The 25,973-nt window shown below is 38.9% G+C and overlaps 1 protein-coding gene across 2 annotated transcripts in view; it reads left to right on the forward strand.

The window, feature by feature from the left end:
- Positions 1–25,973, forward strand: part of Exoc4 (exocyst complex component 4) — a 699,662-nt gene that overhangs the window by 450,926 nt on the left and 222,763 nt on the right. For both annotated transcript variants that reach the window (XM_087901868.1, XM_087901869.1), the window contains one exon: positions 24,718–24,937. In XM_087901868.1, coding sequence (XP_087757994.1) covers positions 24,718–24,937 — 220 coding nt within the window. The remainder of the gene's footprint in view (positions 1–24,717; positions 24,938–25,973) is intronic.

Consider the following 25,973-nt stretch of genomic DNA (forward strand, 5'->3'; position numbering starts at 1 on the left):
TGTCATTAAAAGTAATTTTATTATCATGGTCTTTAGTAGAACATTAGTACTTGTTTTTCCCCTGGGACCCTAGTCTATCTAGTCTCAGGTTCTTAGACACCCAATCAGTGTCAGGGTTGGGTTCCATCTCATAGAGTGGGCTTAAATCCAATCACATATTGATTGGTTACTTCCACAGGCTTTGTACCAATATTGCACTAGCATATCTTGTAGGAAGGTCTTTACCGTAGAGTGGATGTTTTGTAGCTGGGTTGGTGTTTACCTTTTTCCTTTGGTAATGATGCCTTAATTTTTTTCTTTTTTTCTTTTTCATGGAAATGCAAGTCTGAACTCAGGTCTTCATGATTGCACAACAATCTTCCTATCTTCCCAGCCCCTAAAATATGTAATATTTATAAAAAGAATGAAAATGTTATCTAAGATTGAAAACTCAAGCTTCTATAGATCTAACTAAAACTAACTTGTAAGGTTTCTTCTCACTTTTATGTCTGAGGGTATAAAAACGTGATTTAATATTGTGTTTCACATGAGGATAAGACCCTAAGGGAATTTTTTGCTTTAGAGAAAATCGTAAGTAAGGGTTACTACTAGCTTGAGGTTTGCTAACAGCTGTGGCTCCTGGAGAAAATACTTGTGTGCCCAAACCCATGCAGTTTTACCTACAACACTGGGCAGGTTGCAGAGCCATGGATAAAAGGCCCAAGTTTCAGGGTCCTGTCACCCTTCCCGTTGTTTCTTTTGTGGTTTTGGCTGCCCTGTCAGGACTGAAGGGCTTTTCTAGCTGCTTTCTGTGCCCATCAGAGTTAAACAATCTATACTGTTGGATCACTTAGTGTCCCACAAGGTACTTTCCATATCGTCCATGGAAGCTGACTGATTACTTATTTACAACCAAGACATTTTTATTTTTTTTTAGAAAATATGGAAAATAAAAGTGCTGTTGCAGAAGAAAATTGTTCACAAGAAGCAAAAATCTAAATTACCATGCCATGATGAAGCTATAAGTGGAGCTATTGTAAAATATACATTTTTATCCCCAAATGAAAATGGAACGGTAAAAACCGAGATGATTTTAATGTTCTGGAAACAGTATATAAAAGTAGTATGCACTTAGAGGTTTTCGAAAGGAGGTACCAAATAGAAGCAAAGAGCTGGCAGTCCGTTGTAGGCTATTGGAGGAGATCTGGAGCTCTGTGTGGAGGACCAGACAGCGAGTCCTCTTCCCACGTCATCTTGTCTTCAGACCATCCATGCTGCTGTGCTTTACTGCAACTGCAAGGAGAGGAAGTTAGCAAGTGAGAACAGGGCAGACAGGCCTGAAAGCCTCCGGAGAAAAGCCTGTGTTGGAGAACCTTCAGTCTTTTTACCTCTCCTTTCCCTCCATTTTATCTTTAATCGTAGTGATTTGGGAAGAAGAACAGAAGCAATAGAGTTCTCCGTTACTCTTGATTATGTTTATCGGGTGTTTCCTGTAACTTTTAAACTGCAGATTTTAAATGTGCGACTCTGCAAGATCTTTGAACTTCTTAACAATGACAGGTCCACGTGCATTTGGAAGCTTTCCACTCTGTGCTCTCCCCGCGTGGTAGGAAAGCTGACTAAAAGACCTTGAGAACCGTGAAGTGAAACCATCTGCTCCTCATGTGTCTAGCCTATTATCCTGGTACATTTTTGTTTCCGATTTCAACATTTGAATTCTTTGAATTCTTTATGAGTTTTCTAATGTTTTTGACCTCTAGATGAAAAAGTATGTCTTTAAAGAAGTCTTATTTATATACATTGAAAAGACTTAAGTAATTAGCATTGTCTTTTGATCTTTGTTGTCCAAATCCAGTCACAACTTAAATATTTTCCCCCAATCTAAATGGTAAAATCCTTGAGCACAGCGCTGGCCCCCCAGCTCCATGGCCAGTAGCAGTGAAGCTCCCTGGTCTCCCCTCTGAGCTGGGAACAGAGCCTGCTGCGTTGACACTTTAACTGAAATTCTGAAATCTCAAAATGCAATCATCCTTTTCTTGATTTTGAACTTACTAAGCCATTCCATTCTTCAATTAGTACCTGAAAAGTAGTTACTTCATTTCAATTATTTCAAGCTGCAATTCTGTCAGCCCAGGTGACTTTCCTCCTTTATATCAGATCCTGGGAAACTGTAGGCTGCTGATAATAGCGCGAGTGTATCTCAGCCTTGGGCTCTCACTCACTGTCTCTTCCGTAGCTGCACCTGCCCCCTTTCCCCCCAGAGTGGACACCTCCCAATCTAATCACTGTTTTCCAGTGTTTCAGCTCTTCATTCCATGTGTGCTTTCCTAAATGACAGAATGAAAGACCATATTAAAAGGACTCCATTTTTTACAAAGTAGGTATTTTACAAACAAGTTCATATATAACCATTGTTGAATTAACTGTTGTCTTCAATGAATAAGGAATAAAGACACTTAGAAAGAAAGAACAATGGCTAATGGGTTTGCTTTTCCCCTAACCACAGCCATGAAAATGTAATCGTCTTTAAAGGGCTATAAAGTTGTCTCCTTTAGTGCTTCAGCACACTAATGGCTCCCTGCTTTTAGTGCTATTTTACTATGTTGACCCCTGTTCCCTGCAGCTGGGAGTTTATTAGTCATTCTGGCCTTTGGGAATGAATATTCATAATAAGATAGCAGTGATGATTCAGTTCCCTTTACAACCCCAAGGGAATTACTCTTAGCAACCGGGAAAGCTGGAAAAAAAAGGGAGGGGGTGAAATTGTACCAGCATCCTGTATTGAACCATGTAATGTGAAGCTGCATTCAAAGTATCTTGTGAGTAAACTGAGGCTCAGGACTGCAGTTTTAAGTCGTACACTCACATATGCCTTCTGTTTGCCAAGCTGTATTCTGTGATATTAGATCTTCTCCATATTAATTTGTTTGCTTCCTTCTAGAAGTTATATCCTGGAAGGATAAGAAATACCAAGTATTTAACTAAAACCTTACATTAATAATGAGCCCTCCATGACAGAGCTAAGAAGAGTGTGGAGGAGCAGAGCCATGGCTCTATTAAAGTAACGACATCATAGCATCCCTCTTTCAGCTCTCATCATCATCATAACCAGACGACTTTTTAAAAACACCCTTAAGTTTATTAATGGGGAATTTGTGGAACACCTGCTTTGTGCTGATGGTTCCAGTAGATTGAATGACACATGGAAGACATATGTTGCTTCTCTTCCTAATTATAAGTATTACATGATAACTTTATTCAAAATTATAGTGGGTATATTTTAATACACTGTAGGCATCCAGTCCCCTAGCGTTAAGTGTTTTCAGTTTAATTCCATTTCAACTTTCTCCATAGGCAACTTATTTTAGTGAATGTTTTACTCTTCTTACTTCTTAATGAGATTAGGTCTAAGGAGAGAATTGTTTTACTTTCCCAAAGTGGCATCACTTGAACCTCTAGCTAATTCTGTAGTATTTTCTCTGGAATGCATACCAATCCAACTGCTGGAGAGAGGAACTGTAGTGAACCATGGCTAGAGAGCCACCACCCAAGGCTGCTTGCAGGGGCTTCTCAGTAGACTGAAGGATGAACTGGATGACTTTGCATATTGGAGGCGTGTGCTGACCCAACATTGGGTTAACAAGATTATGTTTAGTGATCTATGTCTTTGGTTTTATTTGGAAGTCACCTGACTTTCTACATGGATTCTTTCCCTAGTTATGTGCCCAGGAAGCTAATTATTCAGTCACAGAGTAATGAAAGACCCTGCCATCTGTCTGCTGATTTAATAGAGTGTCAGCATATCCCAAATAGGACATAATTGGATTGACAGACACAAAGACAGTTATTAGACTGTTATTATCTTATGGGGGGAGCAGGCAAAGAAGCGTACACTAACAAAACTAATCTGATGTTGTCTGTTGTTCCTGGAATACATTGCCCTTCACGCAGAATACATGGGCTTTGAAACCCCTGACTGCCTTGGAATGTTTGGAGTTCCTGGTCTCAGAATTCATTTCTGTATTCTTATTACAAATCATTATAATACAATCTAATAAAACACAGTTTGCATAAAGATGGGGCCCATTTATAAAGCTGTCACCTCAGCCATTCTATTAATAGAGCCATTTTATAGATTTATTGTGAGCATATGTTACTTTTTGCAGAGGGACAGATTGAGAGCCGCAGGATTTGAACATACTAGAATGTGCTACTGCTGATAACTTGGGGAAAATTGAAGCTATTCTGTGCAAGAACTGTCTCTCTTCCATTTCAGGTATAACTGAGACAATCCTAGTAAGACATTAAGGAAGGGTGACAAGGTCAATGTTCATACTATTTAACTACCTTTTCTTCTGTCGTGTTTTCTGCTTTTATTTCCAGGTATTCCTGAAGATTTGAGATCATATAGGTCAGGAAATATAAGCCTTTGGAAGCATTTCTGGTTATGAACTTTCTCCTTAAAACATCTGTGGCTAGCTCTGCTGACAGTCAAGAAACAGACTTGGTGCCTGTGAACTCAGTAATGGGTTCAGGGAACATTGTACCCCTCCTTGTTACATCCTGGAGTTTCTTACCCTAAGAGCTCATGAGAACTAGAAAGGGAGTCCAATAGCGTGTGTGTGTGTGTGTGTATACATAGATACATACATACATATACATACACACACACACACACACACACAAATATATATATATATATATATATATATATATATATATATATATATATATATATATTCAGCAAGACTCTAAAGAGCTCCTGCATGTGATGTGCCAGGCACCTTCCTAGGCTCTAGGTGTATTGCTGGAAATTGGCCAAAGAGTTGACCTTTTGGTGAAAGAAAGCAAACAAGCTCATATGTGCAGTATCAGATTGTGACAGCTGTGAGGAAAGGAAGGCAGCTGAAAAAGACAGGTAATGGGGGAGATTTTTATGCTGGCCGTTCTCTAAACTTTTTAAGAAACTGACTGCTGTGAGACAGTGAGTCTTATGCGGGAGCCCGTCTTCAACAAGTATACCACTTACCAGGGTAGAGGCATGGAGATGAGAAAAGTAAGTAAAGAGAAGGAAGACGTGAGTAAAAATAATAAAACAGAAATATAGGATTGTCTCAGGAGGGAGTTCAATAGATATTGAAATTGTGTTTAATTTTCCGTATGCTTTTATACACCAATATAATGGGGAGGGGATAGGCAAAAGACTGCTTTAACATGATACAAAAGACAACTAAACAGTTACTTGCTTCAATACATTGAGACATTAAGCCATTAATTCATGAGAAAAGCATTCTGTTTAGGCAGTGGAGCTACCCTAGAACAAGTACCCTGAAGGCAGCCACTCCCTAGGTCAAACCTCCTATTTCAAAAGAAGAAGCAGGAGTATGTATGAATTTTCTGACCTTTGGTTAGGGTGGAGTAGATCTACTTCCTTGGGCTATGTTAATGCCCAAAACACCAAGTAACGACACCATAGATCAGGGTGTGTAGCCACAGTTGGTGTCAACAATTTTGAGTAACCTCACACTCTCTGACCTTCAGGCAAGGTGGAATAGGCTCACATTTTTGGGCCTCCACAGTCTTGTGACTGTCTGGGTCAAGCATTCAGCAGACCCAAGTACCCTGGCTTGCCTGGTAATAGCCCCCATAATTTTCCTTGTTTGCAGGCTAGGGGGTGCTGATGGTAGACATGAAAAGCTGTTGTAAGCCACAAACAAAGCATTTCAGAACTCCACCATTGTTCTTGAAGAAATTCTTTTCTGAGGAGACAAACTACTTATAGCAGGGTTCTCAATTTGTGGGTCTTGAACCCTCTGGGCGGGTCACATGTCAGATATCCTGCATATCAGGCATTTATATTTCTATTTATAACACTAACAAAATTACAGTTATGATGTAGCAACAAGATAATTTTATGGTTGGGGTTCACATTATGAGGAACCTTATTAATAAATTAATTTAGTAATTATAAATTAAATTGTAGCAGCATTTGGAAGGCTGAGAACCACTGACTTACATGCTTCACTTTTATGTTATAAATAGTCTGTTATTAACTGAGTTAGGAGATTTACAAATGAGCAAATTAATGTGTACAAGTATTACATTAATGATTACTGTGGTGAGACTTATGTGTATTGAATGGATATAAGACAATGTCTCCATACATATATCACTGACAACCTTACAATAATCCCTCAAGGCACATATTATTTCACCATTTGTAGATTAGGAGCCTAGTCAAGAAAGGTCTATTGTTAACTATCTGCAGATGTGAAGCCTCAGGCCTGTCTGACCCTAAATCCTGTGCTGTCTTTTGTATACTGCATTTCCAAAAAAAAAATATTAGACCTCTGATTTAATGAGGGGTAGATTGTGTAAGAAACAATGGAAAATATAAAAATAAATAAAAATGCAATTCCTGTACTCAAAGAAATGAAAATACACTGGGAAGAGATAATTGCATGAAAAATAGCAGGGGATAGTGAAGGTCTAAACACATAATTGCATTCCTTAGCCTGTGAAAGCTAGGGAAGAGACAGATTAATGTATACTGCAGACAAGAAGCCTGAAGCCGAGCACTTGAAAGACAGGTAGAAACATCACCTATAGATGTTAGCATTCACTTTTATACCTAGGGTGAGCATCAGATGTTGCTATAACCCATGAAAATTCCAAGTTTGAGATGGTAATGCAGCTAGACTTCTGTCCAGCTTTCCTCTCCGTCAGGTAAGCCTCAGATAAGCTACCTTGTGAAGGCAGCATTATGTTATATAAAGCAAATGGATATTTTAAAACACTAGGTCACATTGTCACACTCAGAGCAACCGGATAGTGACATCACGAAAGACAGCCAGTAACTGATTCTGACTGGGGGACCTGGGTTTGTGTCTCCTGTCCTGCTTCTCTTGGGACATATTCTCACTGGGTAACTCACAGACTGAATGTCTCACTGTGTTTACATTGTCCCTCCTCAGTTCATATTTCGTCGGTTTCATATGTATTAAATATAGATAGTCTGCAGTATCACTGGAAAGAAATGAACACTGAATTAGTAGAATTATTAACAAAAAGTTCAGGATGAAAAAATGCAGATTTTCATGAAATAACAGCAAAGGTGCGTCCTGCAGAAATGTAGGGAAGCAGTGGGGCCAGATCATGGGTGGAAGCTCTTAAAGCCATAGACGGGGCAGCAGGGGAGATTTTAAAAGACAGGTGGACTAGAAATAGAAGGTACTGTGTGATGACCCTGGCGGAGATCCAGGTAAAGAGCGTGCGCAGAGGGACTGCAGACCGCGCAGGAAACGGGACTTATGTGGGGTACCTCTGCTGTCGCTTCACTAAGGTGATCATGAAGTCCCTGAAAGGACAAGTTTAGAACAACAGATGAAAATAACAGTAACATGGGGAATCAGCTAATGGTCCTTTTTACACTGTATCTTTTCACCCACCCGTCTCATTTTCTTTGCTTTCTCTAGGTTTATACTTACTATTGAACCCCTTCCTACCAAATGAAAATTCTTGTGTAGCACTGTAAATAGTTGGTGTTAATTTAGATGGATAAAGTCAAAGGAACTCAAAAATACTTTAAAATTTTTGAAGTATTAGTATTATTTTATTACCTAGTTGCCATCCCTTTTCAATTTTCTCAAACATACTTAGTTAGACTTGCATACGGTTAGTACATTTGAAAGCAAATACTGAATAACATCCCTCGGTGCTCTGATTTCTCACCATTCTATGTCCTGTTGCATTTTTATGACAGCAGCCTCTAGAGAATTAATTGGCCAAAAAAACAAAAAAAAAAACGAGCCTCTTCTTTCCTCTTCTTTCTCAATACCAAGATCTAAAATAATCATCATGTTTTGTTGGTTTTTGGTTTTGCTTTGGTTTTGCTTGCTTGTTTGTGATGTTTGTAATGAAAGATTCACCGTCCCGGGAATATAGGTGTCCCGTTTTGTCTCAGGGATAGCCTTGCTGTTGTCCTCACAGCACGGCAGGGAGTTTCTGTCATTTAGCGCCATGTTCCTGCACTGGCTTCTTAGGTCTCTGTTGATAAAGTTTCCTTTCTGTTGTTGCCAATGATATCCAAAAAAAAGCTCATTCATGGAAACATTTCATAAAAATCCCCTGGTCATTGCTTTCAGAGTTTAGCTGAGCCGGGTGACTGAGTGTGACACCACATTATACCTTTTGCCCAGTGTTAGGGCGTTACAGGCAAGCATCTTCTGTTCTCTAATAACAGTAGTACAAAACGTCAGTCATGCAGACCTCCTCACATCTAAGAGCAACATATGAAAATTTTAAAATCATCTCCTGCTTTTGTTCCCTTCCAGAATTTTAACATCCATAAATTATCATGGAGAAAAGAATGGCTCAGGCATGCTGTTGAAGTTGATTAAGCCTATCTTATTCCGGCTGAGTGAAAGGATTGTTGCATGGCAACTGGCCAATAATCACAGCCTACATGACACATAACAGACATGTTAGCATGGCGAGGGCAAATGAAGAGGCATGTCATGGTGGCTAAGGTGACTTGAGGGCATGAGGACAGGTCTCCTTTTACTTACCACTGTTTTCTTAACAAAACTGTTTATTCCTGAGGTACCCAAGGGGGGTGGTGAGCTCCTATGGGGCACGGAAACATTGGGGACGTGATTTTCTTCTCACTGGCTGTGAAAGAGATGTTATTCATCCCCCGATTACTGTTCTGTTGTTGGCTGGACACATTATATTTGCTCTTTATGAATAATCAATAAGTCCATTCCACTTCTACACTACTGCAAACCCAGCTAATATGAGGCAAAAATCTGTTTCAGAAATATGAATTAATCAGAGCTTGAACAAATAAATTTAGATTCTAGATCTAAGATGAATACAGCGATACAAGTATAAAATAAAAAAACTACACAACAACAAATAAATGTGTATTTTCCTTACATATGTGTATCTAAGCCTAATTCTAAGTAGTTGCTTTCCACCATGGCCATTTTCAGGGCTAGCGTAACTTCTCACTTTAAGCAGGAGGCTTGTCGTGAGCATCTGCGGATGAATAGTGCTTGGCCCATTGGGAAACACATTAATGAATCGAACCTACACCCTTCCCTCAAAGAACCTAGTGACCAGAGGGCCATGACATGTACTCATGAATAGAGAGCAGTCCAGACCACTGAGTCTTTGTCCTGTGTAATTCTCATTTCTTTTCTCTCTGGGTCAATGAGGCAGGGATATGTTTCCTTCATTACAGCCCACAGTAATGATTTTTTTAAAGTTATAATCTAGCAGACTACCATATGTGTGTAAAATAAATGTGTATGATTTTTAAACTTGTACATATTTAGCACATGGCAATTTGTCCTGGTTAGCTGTAGTATATTACAGTATTTCCTGTTACATTCACATGTTCTTCTCACTCCCCTTTTCTCTTATACTCCCATATTGTTTAGAACCAATTTTAATTTTATTTTAATTGTTTCAATTTAGCACGCCTTGAGTCTAAACCCTCAAAGAGCAGGTGTCCTGTCTGCTTTATGGTGTCTGATCATGCTTCACGGTAAATGAGATAATGGTGCACTTGAATTTCACAACCAATTTTTGGTCCAGCCTGATGGATGTCATTGCCTACTACAGGCTCCTTAAAACTCTGACCTGGGGGGGAAAATAAGTGTCTCATTCTGTCCCCTCTACTAAGGTGAACAGAGCAGGATAATGAATTATGTATAATTGAGAAATGATGCACATAGTCTAAGATTGGGCAAAACATATACCACCCTCAACTTCTGATACATTTCATCTCACTAATGGCCTCTTTTATTCAGCGTGCTGAGGATTTTTCTGAAACCCTGACTTAAGGAATGAAATCTCCCTTCAATTATTTATGGTTTAAATTAATGCAAATAAGGCTCCCTGGCTGGCTGTGCTGATACTCATTAATAAATATTTCACTGGGTATTAGGAAGATTCAGATTGACTAAATGAGGCTCTTTTTCAATATAAACAAAAGCCCTTGTGTTTTTTTACTACTGTGCAGGCCCAGTTCTTATGTCTGGCTTTCATTATACTAAATGAATGTTAGGTGGGTGCATCAACAGAGCTATGGATCCTGTGGGAATCAGAGTCAGTGGGGGCTCTGCAGTGAAATAATCCTCTAGTTAAACCAAATTTAATCTCATTAGCAGGGTAATTGTGCTGTTAGGGGAAATGGTCGGCCAGGTTAAAGAGAAACCCACATATTCTAATTACTCTTTTGCGCCTGTCATTGGAAAATTCAACGTTGAGCTGAAGCAAACGTGCAGATTCTTTGCTTGTCCTAGAGAGGCTGGAACTTTGGTGATGCCCTCATCTCTCACACTTCCAGGCCTGTGCACAGTGGTGTTGTCACGCTGTGCCTGTCCTTGGATCTTTGCTATAGAAATGGGTGCCAGGGTCCACGACCTTGACACACTGTGCCTTGTGCATGGATCTTGCCCTTTGTCCAACAAAGTTTGTGCAGCAGACCACCAAGAATTTAGTAGTTCAAAAATTTAATGTCAAAATATCTGTAACTTATGAAAAATATCATTTCATAGTTTTTATTATTGGAGGATTTTTCCAAGAGAACTGAATTGGGGACCAAGTATTATATTATAGTCCTCTATATTTCTTTCTGTGTATATCATGTTTAGCATGTGGTAAAGAAGAAAGAATTATAGGCTACTTGGAAGCTGGAACTGGGTTCAAGATATAATCTTAAAGCTTGATAATCTTGTGAACTCCAGAAAATTACTTATTTGAACTGCAGGCTTGTCATTTGTAAAGTGGAAATGATTATCATTGTCAAAATAGCGCTAAAGCAGAATAAGAGAGAGTTTTGTTAAAGTCTACAGCAAGCACTGGTAAATTGTATGTATGGAAGATAATAGCTTCGCCCTGCTTTGAAGGACCTGGCATCACCAGCTCCTAGAATACAATATAGTCATAATCAGCAAATATTTGAATTAGTTAGATGTTGAGGAGTTCTGCCTTCCAGCTCACAATTGTTGCCAGGGTCTATACCATGAGTGATTATTTCCAAGATTTTTTCTTAATTGATGAAATGAATACTGATGTATCCTTTAAAAAGAGAAAGATGTGTCAACTACTTCTTGCCCAAGAACAGCCTATTGTATCAGTTTTGAAACAAAGCATGTTTGTGGCAGTGACACAAATCTCAACAGAGGAATCTAAAATGGCTGAAAGACACTTAAGGAAATGCTGAACATCCTTAGCCATCAGGGAAATGCAAATCAAAACAACTCTGAGATTCCATCTTACACCTGTAAGAATGGCCAAGATCAAAAACACTGATGGCAGCTTATGCTGGAGAGTTTGTGGGAAAAGGGAACACTCCTCCATTGCTGGTGGGAGTGCAAGCTGGTCCAGCCTCTTTGGATATCAGTATGGCGGTTTCTCAGAAAATTAGGAAACAACTTTCCTCAAGACTCAGCAACACCACTTTTGGGTATATACCCAGAGAATGCTCAGTAATACCACAAGGACATGTGCTGTAGGAATTCCTACTGCCAGTAGCCTTTAAGTTACCTGCCCATTTGGGCGTGGCCTCTTATACTATAAATGCCATTGTAAAGCACGCGTGTCCAACCTGTCTTCGGGCTGTGGGATTTGGTTACTGTTCCCCATTCCAGCAGAGGACTGTGATCTGTGACTCTACCCCTAAATAAATAACCCTCTATTATGCTCAATTCTGAGCTACTGTGGGATTTCTTTTAAGCGTCCGTCTTCAAACATGTGCTCAGCTATGTTCATATTACCATTATTTGTCATGGCCAGAACCTGGAAACAGCCTAAATGCCCCTTGACCAAAGAATGAATAAAGAATTTACACAATGAAGTACGTACACAGTGGAAAAAAAAATAATGGCATCTTGAAATTTGCAGGCAAATGAATAAATCTAGGAAACATCATATTGAGTGAGGTAACCTAGATCCAGAAAGACAAATATCACATACACTCACTCATAAGAGACTTTTAGACATTAAACAAAGGAAAACACGCCTACAATTCACAATCCCAGAGAACCTAGAAAACAATGAGGACCCTAAGAGAGACATACATGAATCTAATCTACATGGGAAGTAGAAAAAGACAAGATCTCCTGAGTAAATTGGGAGCATGGAGACTATAAGAGAGGGTAGAAGGAAGAGGAAGGGAGGAGAGTGGAGAAACATATTTTGCTCAATGAAAACAATTAAAAATAAATAAATACTAGAAATGGCAAAAAAAAACATTTAATGGTATTAACAAGTATGAATGCATTGTCAGCAAGCTGAGTTCATGGATGGTGAATGAGGAATTCTTTCAAGCTTTTGTCTACCATGCCTGTGGCTGTAATTTTTCGCCTGTCTGAAAAAGTGAAGTTTTATGTTTACTATTAATATGATAAATAAATTGTATCAAGGGTAAAGTCTTTGTCCATATAATTACTATAAATTATTTCACAAATTTCTTATGAGACAAAGTTGTTTTTAAATAATTTTTCACATCAAGATAGACTTTGTATTTATCTTATGATAAAGCATGTATTCCCCAAACTTTCCCCATTCCTTTGAAAACAGATAATTGTTTCTCAGATGCAATCAAGTGTGATATTGAATTTTTTTTGTTAAAACAATTTCTGTAAGGGTTGCTGTCTCTTACGTATTCAGTTCCCGTTAGTAGCAGCACTCAGCCCAGACGTGCAAGCCAATGCACAGTCACCTGGTTGTAGACACCACCGCTGCATAGCTGTGTTTCTCTTGTGTGCTTTAGTTATTTGTCACCATATTAATACGGGATAGTTTTGGTTCTGTGAAAACTGATAATATTGCCATCAAATTCTTTTTATAAGATCTTGCATTTTTTGTTTGTTTGTTTTTGAAACTCGGCTTATTAGTGCATAGCTACCTGCAGATTCTCAGACAGGCAAGGGACCCTCCTTTTTCTGGTTATGTGCAAGTGTGATAATTTGTACTTTTCTATACCTCGGTTTTGTGAGCAGAATTTTAAAATCTGAGTTAGCATTACTGTGAGAACTTACAGGAATCGTAAAGTCTTTGGATCCTGGCTAATAACAGACACATTTATGAAACTGTCTACAAAGCAAGAGCTCTCTGGTGCCTCTGAACTGGACAGGATAGTGATGGGACACTGGATAAAACGGCTTTAAAATACTCAGCTTAGTTCATTTTCATCCTAGATAAATATTGTACAGGCTGTTTTGTTGTGTTGAAACCCTGAGATAATAATAATGCCCGGCTACAAGTGATTCTAGAAAATGTTGTCTTTTTCCAAGCAGGAAAGGACTCACAGGAGCAAGACTAAAGGTTTTGAACCACTGTACAATCACAGTTTTTTTGAGAAGTTATGCACAATGCCTCTTTAAACATATTGTCCTAGAAAATGCATGTGGTATAGTGCGATGAGAAGAAGATCATGGGTGAATTAAAAATCAAATATGCAAGTAAAATATGATAAATATATATGAGTTTAAGGCTCTGGACTCATTCAGTACTATGTCTTGGGCCCATGCCATAATTGTTTGCTGGGGATCACACATTATTTTGCAGGTACTTCTCTCTTAGATTGCTGCACCCTCAGGTTGGCAATTAATCAAGTAATAATGAACATAGATTCGTAAAACATAATCTAAGCTAAAATCATGGAACAAGGTTAGCTGCCAAATAGGTTCATTTGAGAAAATTCAAACCGAGCTTTCCAAAGCGTTTATTTACTAAGCATAACAAAATCTATCCTGGTGAGGAATGCTGAAAGAGAGCCAAGTAGCCTGCCTGTCTCATCCAGCATATATTGTATAATTTTTAATTTTAAATTTCTTGAGAATTTCAAACCTGTATATATTTTATTTTGATCCCCCATTCCCTCCCTTCAACTGCTCCCATCTCCTCTTACCACTCTTCCTTCCCAGCTTCACTTGCTCTTTTCTTTACTCACTATACCCACTTCGTGATGCCAGTATGTGCATGGGCGCAGTATGTGCGTGGGCGCAGTATGTGCGTGGCCGCAGTATGTGCGTGGCCGCAGTATGTGCATGGGTATAGAGATGACCACTAGAGCATGAGCTGCCTTTGGAGCTACATCCGATGAGAACTACCTCCTTCCCCACCAGCAGCCGTCTATTGCTAGTAGCTCTTTGGGGAGCTAGGGATGGCACTTTATGTACCCCTGCCTCACCCATGATAGAATTTTGAGTGGTTTGATCTCATGTATGTCTTGAACATTCAGTCACAGTTCTGAATTCATGTGTGCAACAGCCTTGTCGCAACTTTTTTTTTTTTTTTGGCACATGACAAATTTCAGCTGTTTGATTTCTATTACTGGTACCTGAGTGATGTTCAGGTTAATCCAGATTCTCGGAGCTTCATAAGAGAGAGCAAGCATATGCTTAGTTCTGGGTTTTAATATGCTGATAATTTGTCTTTAAGTGCCTCATTTTGAAACATTTAACATAATGCGTGCATCATCAGTTTTACAACCTCCTGCCCTCATGCACCAACTCAATTCTTTTATCACCTTGCTTACCTAACCATTTTTATCTATAAACCAGAACATTAAAACAACCCATGGATAGTGAGCACTTTAAAAAGTCATGGACCTTAATGACCAAGACTATGTAAGCTATAATAATAATACAGTACTATTATTTATTTGAATATTTATTAATTCCGTGCACTACTTAATTAATTTGAATGCTTCGTGTCTGTTTCAGAGGTGTGGAGCACAGTTTCGGCTCTGAAGGGGTGTGTTTGTGTTATCAGCGAGGAGAGGATAGGTGGACAAATGACCAATGCTGTGAAGGAAGAAAATAGTTACGTGATGACTGACGTCAAGTAATTTAGAGGTCAGGGGAAATCCCATGCTTGGAATTGGTCCTATACCAAAGGCTCCAGTGAAACAAATGACAGTTTTGTAAACTCCAGTCTAGCTGCTTCGCCACAGTAGTGCACTCAAGGCGCACTAGAAATGCTGAGTGAGAAAAGGCACTAGGTTTACTTTTGTGCAGGTTACACGCAGGGTATATACCTCCTGAGTACCAGACTACCCTCAGTAAATAGGAATACTCTTCTTTGCAGGATGTTCTACCTGGTGGGGTGCAGGTTCCTCACCAGGGGTGTTATGTAGGTGTCGTGGGGAACAGGACGGTCAACATAGACACAATGGAGAAGTGATACCTAAGCTTGGACTGTGTATGTAGCATTCAAGAAAACAGTGGCAGGAGTTGCTCAGGTAAATGGCCAGGCCTGTGCAGCAAGGTTTAGAAAAATAGGAAAATGAGCTAGGAGATTGTAACAGGGAATCTTATATTAACTTCTCGCCATTTATCTGCATCACCTCATTTAATTAGGACCTGAATTGAATTGTGAATGTTAGTAATGGAGACACAGGAATGTCTGCCTGGGCTCCAGCCTTGAACTAGTTAGCTCCATCCACGACAAACGATGTGTAAATGGAACCCGCGGAGCCTGATTCTCTCGCTGTGCTTGCATTAGCACCTACAGTCATGGGGAGCATAGCATGCACACTCTACATATATTGCCAAATACAAGGTGGTGGCCAAATGAGCATACGTGAACATTAAACAGAAAACGTGTCTCTAAATTTGGAGGTTTCTTGCAGGAATAACAAGGTTAGGTGTAAGTGATAGATGATTTTTAATCATCTTGACCCAGGGTTATTGTGGTAATAATAATATAAATATGGAGATTACAGACAAGAACTGGAAAACAATGGGAACTCAGCAGTGAAGAGTTCTAGGTGCGACGTCATTGGGATTTCCATTTGAAACTACCCAGGTATTGAAAATGGAAGTCAGAGACTAATAGTACAAAGTGAAAATAATATTTACTTATCTTATTAAAGGTCTGAGTGCATGCCTTTAATTCAGACTGGGGAAGGCAAAGGTAGGGAGAATTCTGAATTCAAGGCCAGCCTTGTATACAGAGTGAGTCCCAGGACAGCTAAGGATGCACAGAGAAACCCAGTCTCAAAACAAACAAACAAACAAACAAAAGAGAGTGTGTTAGAATAGGCTTAAGTCTGGCATGGTCTCTCTGGAGCCAACATCAAATTTTAGCCCCATCACTTACCAGCTATTTGACCTTGAGAAAGTATCTCAGTGTGTCATTCTGCTTCCAAATAGTTGTGCATGTGTTCTACTTTGCTACATCTTAAGGACTGTGTGACCCAAAGCTTGGTGATGCCACACAGCATTTCTGTGTGTGGCATCTCATTGACATCCTCTGTAAAATGGACATGATACAGCGCAAGCCTCTTAGGATGCCTTAGAAATTTTTATTGATGGATCTTTCTAAAGCTCTTTGAGCAAGATATGGTAAGAGCTCTGTGACCATGAGTGGTTATTAATGCCACTCCTATTGATGTAGCAACAGGAACAATGTGGGCCCTATCCCCCTGCATTTGCATTAGAGTATCTGAAGGCCTTATGGATCTCCAGCCCCAGAAGAGAGTACATTAGCTATGCTGCCGTTTCCAGGCCATGCAGTAGGCTTCGTCTCCTAAAACTTTCTTGGAAATTTTTGACAGCTTAATCTTTTATATGATAACATAAAAGGGTATTTAACTGCAAGTAAAGTAAGTTGAAGCAATAAAACAGAATTCAACCCTAACAGAATAGAAAAATTATCATCTTGCCTTTGAGCTTGGTTCAATAGCCCATATTATTGACTTTATTTATTTGCATCTTGAGGGGTTACAGAAAGATTGTTTTATATTAAGGGTTAGAGTTTAACTCTCACTTCAATTTCTAAATTATATGCTTAAAAGTTTTAACAGCTGTCATTTAAAGAGGCTTACTTCATTTTTCTTAAAGTGCTTTTTAGTCTGTCGGGAGCACTTAAACATAGTCTCAAGTCATTTGCAACACACCCACGGCAAGACTTTTGAAAGTTAAATTTGTTTGTAAGCCGGCAGAGTCCAAATTTCATAGGTAATATTCTTTTCTCTCATTACTTAATGATTTTTACCTCGTTTCTCCTCAAGTCCCAGGCATGAATCTCACTCATTACAAATAAGAGCACCCAAACCCCTTCTGATTTCATTAGTTCGGCAAATTGTCTCCTAGAGGCACGAGCTGAGGACACGATTGGACTCTGTGGTGATGAGCTTATTTTGTACTTTCCCCCCAGAAAATCTTTATATACAAAGGCACAGATCGTAGTTGGACTCAGCATGAGCAATTACAGACTGCTGAGGGTAAGCCTCTCCCCGATGTGCCAGTGGTTCACTGCCATGAATTAAGAGGCAAATGTGCTCCGATGTGCATTAACCTTTATGGATTTTTCTTCAGTTTTCATGTTCCACTGACTTATGGTCTTCAATATGCCTGTTGCTGCTGTTTCTGAATGAGCCCCTTGTAAATCATTTCTAAACCATCGTTTTTCAAACCAGATTAATACAAGTTGCCTATATCTCAAATCAATTCTGCTGAGGCTTCTTCACTCCTTCGCCGAAGTTGTCTTCTGCTTTGCTCAACTTTAAATGTCAACGTGAGAAGTATCAAATAAATATGAAACATGCCTTAAAGAAGCCACATGTGTTGCATGGCCTCTTTGTGCAGACCAAGTTGTTTCTGGCGCTTCTCATGGCCTTAGTTGGATTAGAATCCAAGTTTCATCTGTCTGTGTATAACTAACTGTTCTCGGTTCTTTATACAAGGATGAACTCATGTCTGGGGAGAGAGTCCTTGACTCCAATGGATTCTAGGGTGGTTTCTTTTTCGCAGACAAATCAAGCACAGTTAGGATTTTTAATGGACTGTGTCCTAATAAGTGTACTTCTAGCCTCTATTTTCATTCACATAAAGGTCATTTCTTTCAGTGCAGCGTCTACAGCAGGTGTAGATCCTGTGCTTGCTGGTATGTCAGGCTGGTACCAGCCACAGTTCTGAACTTTAATGGAAGCGAAAATGATACTTTGCAATAAATATAATTTGTGATAAGGAGGCTAGTCTGAGCAAGGGGCTTAGGATGCTTGAGTAAAATTTAGTTTATAAAATTTAGTTCCTAGATAGGAATCACATCATAGTAAAACATATAATTGAAACTATTGGGTGAAATGTAGACAGTGGGTGCTCATTTGTGTCTTCTAGAGAACACATAAATTGCTACAACAAAACACCAGTTTTAAAAAACATAGGCAATCTGTATGTAGACTTTTAAAATTCCCCTCAATGATAATATGAAATGAAAAATATCTAGTTTATTATTTACAAATACATAACTATCAATACTAAATTTAGGGGAAAGACCCATGCTGTAAACTTGCAGTGAAAATGAGTCATGTGCTGCTTTGTTTGCTTTACACTTTATCCTGTTTTACAACCTTTGGTTGAAGAGGCTTGTTTGGAGAGCAGTCTCCAAAGTCCCGTAATTAGAACTCCACACAGAGCACTGTGCAGGTCTTCCCTTTCATTCTTGTTGTCTTCTTTCCCTGCACAGATGCACCTGTAGTTTGTGTTTGCCTGCCCATCATCCATAGGTCCGGGGAATCCCCAGCTGACAGCACTCCTGGACATTAGATAATACTCCATCCACAGGGTTCCATTGTGTTCTAGCTTAACCTGGAAATGTTTTCATCCCTAATCGGATTCTCTGACACTATTAAATATTCAGTGTTTTCTTGCTCCCACAGTACTGATTAGGAGCCTTGATGGAAAGATTGGACTTTTTGATGAATCTCCTCTATACCTTTATCTCTCCCTCTCTCCTTATGTTCCACAGACCATTTTTAAAATGCTTATTAGTAGGCAAAAAAAAAGTCAATGTGTTGTAGGGATTGGGGGGCGGGCAGGAGAACAGGAAATAAAATATAAACTTCCCCACAAACAGTATGAGGAGCTACCTAAAATGTTTGTAGTTTTTAGAATAACTTACCCGAAGTGAAGATGTTCACCATGGGGTTATCTGTAATAAAACCTGGATTAGTGTTCCTTAGCAGATGTTCGGTTTAATAATGTGCTCACGAGCATGGCAGCCTGAGTTCGGGCTTCTCTGTGAATGAGTAGGGGAAGGTGATATGAACACATTGCCCAGAAGGAAGGCAGGGTTAAACTGACAGACTCCTCATTGGATGTTCTTTCACCAAAGAGATCCCAGTTGGCACCTAAGTGGTGGGGATGAGAGATAAAGTCTTTTTCCCCTCTTAATTGTTCAAACTCTTGTCAGGGGGAAGGGTCAAGGCTATGCTCTGTGCCCATGTAGGCACTCAGGGAGCACTTACCACTTCATTTCTGGCCACATGGAGACTTTAGTCATCCCTGAACTATTTTTTCTTTGTTTCTGAAGAATTCAGAGTCTAAATCTAATTATCAATGTGTCCCTTTAGAGTCTCCATCCTCACTTAAGCTTGTGCTATGGAAAGACTACTAACTATTAGAGTAGCCGCCATACTAACTGCATGTCATTCTCTGTGAGTAGATGGTATTATTATCACACTTCACAGTGCACAGAAGTAAGGCTACAAGCGACTCAGTTATTTGTCCAAGACATTGCAGCTTGGTCCAACCTCTGCAATACCGTCTCTGAGTAGTGTGGTTTTGACCACTCTACTTCCTAAAGTTGTTCTTCCTGTCACAGTTGACACTGAGCAAGGTTCACCTCTCAAGATGGTAGGAGGAGTCTTTCTTTAGTTCTTTTTTGTTTTCTTTTACCAAAACAAGCATAGCTTACCATGCACATTTTTAAAACATTTATGTTCAGTTCAGTTCCATTAATCTACATGTTCTTATTTCCATACCATGTAGTTTTTATTATTCAAACTCTATTGTACAGCTTGAAGTCAGGAGTGATGATAGATCTGAAACTCCTTTTGCTGTTGTTGTTGTTGTTCACGATTGTTTTATCCTGTATTTTTGGTTTTCTGTATGAAACTGAAAATTGTCCTTCTGAGGTCTGTAAAAAATTATGTTGGAATTTTGATGGAGATTGCATTGAATCTGTTTATTGCTTTTGGTAGAATGGACTATTTTTACTATGCTAATCCTACTGATCCATGAGCATGGAAGATCGTCCATCTTCTCTACCTTCTTCAGTTTCTTTCTTTGAAATTCATTTGCTTCATTTGGGTTACCCCCTTCAAGATATTTTATAATGTTAGTGGCTATTGGGAAGGGTGTTGTTTCTCTGATGTCTTTTTCTGCCCGGTTAGCATTTGTGTATAGGAGGGCTACTGGCCACTTAATTGAAGGCGTTTATCAGCTGTAGGAGTTCCCTGGTAGAATTTTTGGGGTTGCTCATGTATACCATATGCAAATAATGATACTTTGGTTTTTTCCTTTCGGTCTACACTAGGTCTTCTTCACACAAGCTATGGTTGTTTAGCTTACAGTGGGAATGTTTCTGACTCTTTAGTCTGATTTTGGGATCCTTTTGCTCCTACTGGCTGATTCATCCGGCCTTGATATGAGGGTTTGTGCCTAGTTTCATTGCATCTTGTTCCTTTTTAAGATATTTATTTATTTATTATGTATACAATATCCTGTCTGTGTGTATGTCTGCAGGCCAGAAGAGGACACCAGACCTCATTACAGATGGTTGTGAGCCACCATGTGGTTGCTGGGAATTGAACTCAGGACCTTTGGAAGAGTAGGCAATGCTCTTAACCACTGAGCCATCTCTCCAGGCCCCTCATTGCATCTTGTTAAGCTACATTTGGTTTGCATCCCTGGGAGGCCTCTTTTCTCAAGGGAAATGGAGGAGCAGTGGATCTGGTGGGGAGATAACTGGAAGGAGTGGGGGGAGGGGCGGCTGCAGTTCAGATGTATTATATGAGAGAAGAGTAAATAAGAAGAAAGAAAAAAGAAGAAATTGTGTGTGTTAAGGCATATAACATGATATAGAATGACTAACCCAAGCATGTATGATTACCATTCACATGTTTACTATATTTTGTGGTAAAATTACTTAACTCTATCTTGTGTTCCATCTGTCTTTCCATCCATCTTTCTTTTCCATTCATTAACTAAAGTTCCCGCCTTGTACAGTAGAGTTTATCTCTCCTGTCTAGATAAACACATCCCCACAATCTCCCACCCTGGTGACCACTATTCTTTCCATTTTCTGACTAAAAACGGCTCTGGAAATAGCCTTAATTTTTCTTTAATTCTTCCATGTATTATGCTTTCTGCTAAGATCCTTCCTTCACAGCTCTGAAAGCAGATTTGGAAACATGTTGAGTGGATGCCCTTAAGTTAAAAATGACAGCATCAACTTGGATGTGTCACTGGAGATGGATGCTGCGTGCTCCGGGGAATGAGTGGTTTGTATTCAAGAGAGACGGCTCACTGAAAATGATGGGGGCCCCTCAGCCAGTGCTGCTTGGAGCCATCTCATGTTTTAGAGACACCAAAGACAAATACATGGCTAGAGAAAGAAAATGTAGATAATTTATTGTTTCTGTCACTCTGAGAACAGGCTGACTAGTAAAAAGTTTGTTCAGATGATAAAGATTTTGAAAAGAAAATATAAATAATTTTCCTCAGAAAACCCGAGTCCCTCTAAAGAAAACAAATGGAATTCTGGTGAAAGGAGTTTTTCTCATCTGCTCCTTAGAAGGTAAACAGCACAGTTTCCTTTCGGAGGCTGACCAGCAGGACCAGAGTGCACCTGGGTTCCTCTGCAAGTTCCATGCAATCAGAACGGGTCAGAAGGGCAGAGTGTGGAACTGTGAGATCTTAAAATTATGGCTGTAGCTAACTATTTTGTCTCTCCTTTTCCCTGCCTTCTTCCCCTCTCCATCTCTTTGGAGGTGATGAGGTTTTCTTTGACTTCTTCTCTATATTGAATTCTTATTTTTTTCTGAATTCCCTGGGTCACGCTATTTTTCTTGTAATAAGAACCCCTTTACTTCCTAGCAGTGTACACACACACACACACACGAGCAGATGGAAATGGAGAGAGAGGGAGGAAGGGAAAGAACACAACCAATGGAGTAAGATGGTAGGTACTATTTAATATTATCTGTAGTGTGTTTGTTATAAGTTTAGCAACAAAACTTAAGGAATTAAACTTTAAATATGATCTAACTAGAAAATAACTTGCAAAGTTTAGTCTATGTTATATGTAGGCAATTTTAAATTTTTCTGATTTTAATTTAATCTAGTAGCTACCCTTCAGTTTGTAATAATTTTAACATTTCAAGAAATAATCTTTGAAAAATTCTCATTCTCACTTCCAAACTTCAGCTCCATCCCATCTCCTTCAGGTACCTGTTGTGAGACACATGATAAAGTGTACAGTAGAATATGTAGGTTCAAATACACATTGATCGTCACACCTTTTTTAAAAAAAAAATTTAACCTGTAACCTGGGATCTTTTCATACCCATGTAGCCAAAGCTTTCACATCTGGAGGGGGGAGGGGCACACAGCTTTCCAGTATGTACACCACAGTTCTTTAATTTTCATCTAATTGATCAACATTAAGATTATTTTCTGCCTTAACTTTTGGAAGTGTCTCCAGAAGTGACGTCTCTGGGTGAAAAGGAAATTCATAGATAGTTTTGAGTAATACAACAACATGTCCGTATGTACTGTGCCTCTTTTCCTGGCATGGGTGCTGTGTGAAGACGCCTCCTTCCCAAACTCACACTAACACATGATGTTCTCACACTTGAGAAATTTGGCCTATCGCTTAGGTCAAAATCAGAATGTCAGGGTACTTTACCTCTCATTTGTCTTATTATGAAAGTGGGTTTTTTTTCTCTTATGTTTAATGAACATTGTGTTTCTCTTTTCTAAATGCTCTTTTCTGGCTTTCACCACTTTTCTTCTAAGATTTGTGGGTTTTTCTAGGCAACATCTGTGATACAAGATAAAAATGTGTTTTCCAGTTATTTGTCTTTTGTCTTGATTTTCTTTCTCCTCTTTTCTGGGGAAACATTACAAGCAGCCCTTGCCTTGCATGCCATTGTGAAACAATAAAACTATAATGTAAGAAAACAATACAAACTGTTCTTAATTAGTTTGTGTCTTCTGGAAAGTTCTGTCACAACATTATAAACTCTACTGTCACTTGTAAACATGTGGAAATGAAAAGCAAAGAAACTGAAGTCTGAAGGAAACTGAAGTGTGTTTAGTAGCTGGAATCTTGAAAGTCCAAAGGAAGTGCTATTTCCTTCAGAAATATTAAAACGTGCTTGAATGGTGCTTTCTTGCTTTGTATTGTGTGCTTTGTGGAATCACATGAGTATCTTTCCTGTGCTTGGCAAACTTGTGTTTCTACATTTCAGTCAGTTGTGAGCATTTTATCCTTCTTTTCCCATTGCTGTAAAATACCTCCAGGAGTTCCCAATACTGCTTGCTCTGGTGACGCATCCTTCTTCATCCTTGCCCTCCCTCTAATCACAGTCAGTTTCTGGGTTTATATTAAGAAGTTTTATTTTGGTTACATATGATTTTGAAATGGTAGTGTCAAAATTGTTGAAATCATGTATTTCTTCTATAAGATGATTTATATTCACTTCAGATTTTACTTTTGGTGGCATCTCATTTAGTTTTGTTCTTGTATTTTATCTGTACTGACCAATTATTTTGATATCTGCTTTTTATAAAATGCCACGTGGCCTTTTCACTTGGTGAAAAGGAAGCAACATAATCACATGTGTGGTAATCTTATATGAACTGAATAGACGGCACGTGGCCACTTACAGTAGACTGGAATGGAATGGTTGGTCACTGGCCACAATGCCCAGCAGTTCTGGTTTGTTTGTTTTTAATTATTTACTTATTCTTATTTTATGTGCATTTGTGTTTTACCTGCATGTGTGTCTATATGAGGCTGTCAGATCTTGGAGTTTAAGACAGTTGTGAGCTGCTATATGGGTGCTTGGAACTGAACCCAGGTCCTCTGGGAAAACAACCAGTGCTCTTAACCACTGAGCTGTCTTTCAAGTTCTGCCCAGCAGTTTTTTATACACAGAATACTGAAGGGTTAGTATCATAGATTTTCTTTATGTAATTACACTGAATGGATGATGCTAACTATACAGTGATTCTGTAAGATTTAAACTATATTGTCGGGGGCTGATGCCATTTAAGCTGTAGTAGGTTAAATTTGTGTGTATCAAACCATTGAAAGCAAGGCTACCTCTACAGAAAAGTGCAAACAATAATATATAGTCATCTCTGAGTTAGAATAGCTGTCAATATTCTGATATATATAGACCTTAACTATTTTTAATAAAAGAAATAAAACATTAAACATAAATTTGAAATTCTCCTTTATCTGCCAGCTCCTATTCTTTTCCTTTCTTAATCTGCAACAAACTCAACATCATTGTAAATTAAAAAAAACTTTTATGTCCCACATGTTATGTATAAGCAATTTCCATGAGAAATATGCAATATTTGTGGGTACGCTCTTTAGCTTGTGCTATAATTTTCTTTTCTGTTTATCTTAGTTTTCCTTTAAGTCTTCTGGTCTTATTTCTTTTGAGAATTAACCAAAGTATTGTGCTCTACCCCACATAGAAGAAGCCATGCTTTTCTGTTCCATTCTATTTCATTTAATTAGTGAAGATTTAAAAAAAAAAAAAAACAAAAAACCAAAACTGAAACTTGTATTGAGATGGAATGATGACCTTGCTATCTCCATGGAAACAGCCTGAGCCCACAGATACTGTTACGTGTGGTGTCATATTTATGTTTACCTGCTCTATTTAACCACCTTCTTATCTTGTTTGTATTCCAGATTTATTCAGGAAATTGAACATGCCATGGGACTTGGCCCTGCCAAACAGTGTCCCCTTCGAGAGTTTCTCACCGTGTACATCAAAAACATCTTCCTTAATCAGGTCTTGGCTGAGATCAACAAGGAGATTGAAGGAGTCACCAAAACAGCAGACCCCTTGAAGATCCTAGCTAATGCAGACACCATGAAGGTTCTTGGGGTGCAGAGGCCTCTCCTACAGGTAGTAAGAAAAAAGAACTTACTATTTTCCTAATTTTTTAAAATGTGTTTTTTCTGTGTGTGTGTGTGTGTGTGTGTGTGTGTGTGTGTGTGTGTGTGTCTGTGTCTGTGTACCATATGTTGTGTCTGGTGCCTGTGGAGACCAGAAGAAGGTGCTGGATCTTCTGAAACAAGTGATTGTACGCTACATGATTGGGTGCTAGGAATCCAGCCTGGGTCCCCTGGAAGGTCAGCCAGTGTTCTGGCTATCCTTCCGGGGATATCTGAACTATCTCTCCAGCCCCAAAATTACTGTTTTTAATCACCGATTTCTTATGACCTGGCAAGAGTCATAACTTTAGAAAAGAAGAAGATTTACCATCTGGTTCTGTATTCAACAGGGACAAAACAAAAGAAAATAAATTAAATAGACACTAGGGAAATTTAGTTCTGATGCAGTTTGGATCAGGGAAATTCCCAAGATCATGAAAGGAATAGGAAAGTTTAGCTTTAGCTGTGGGGGATGGTGAGTCTCATTGATATTCCGGCAATGCTTCACTGCTTGTCTGGAATCTGTCCTTGAGAGAATTGTTTTTCCACTGGTGAATGCATCCCAGAGTAGGAAGGATTAGGAAGGACATTAGTTACCCGGTGTAACCTCAGTTACCAGTGGAAAACCAGTTCTCCAAACCAGTTTTAGGTAGTTAGTGTAAGTAACTTGACTAGCTCAGAGTGTCTGAACCAGTAAACAGGCTGTTAAAAGTCAGATCATTTAATTCAAGTAATGATCTTCTTAATAGTGAACATTTTCTTTGAAGATATGGTTTCTAAGCAATAGAAATTATCTGACAATAGATATTTTGTTTCATAGGCCTGTGGTAGATATTTTAGCTTATGTTGTGATAATAAATAGAAAATTAAGAAAAACATGAGTTTGAATTATAGATATACTTTTACAATTACATTAATCTTGCTTTAAGAAGAACAGTAAGCAGGGTGTGGAGGCTCACACAATTGATTCCCGCAGAGGCAGGTGGATCTCTAGTGATTTTGAGACC

This window comes from Myodes glareolus, chromosome 25 (assembly GCF_982192425.1).
Source record: "Myodes glareolus chromosome 25, mMyoGla1.1, whole genome shotgun sequence".
NCBI lineage: Eukaryota > Metazoa > Chordata > Mammalia > Rodentia > Cricetidae > Myodes > Myodes glareolus.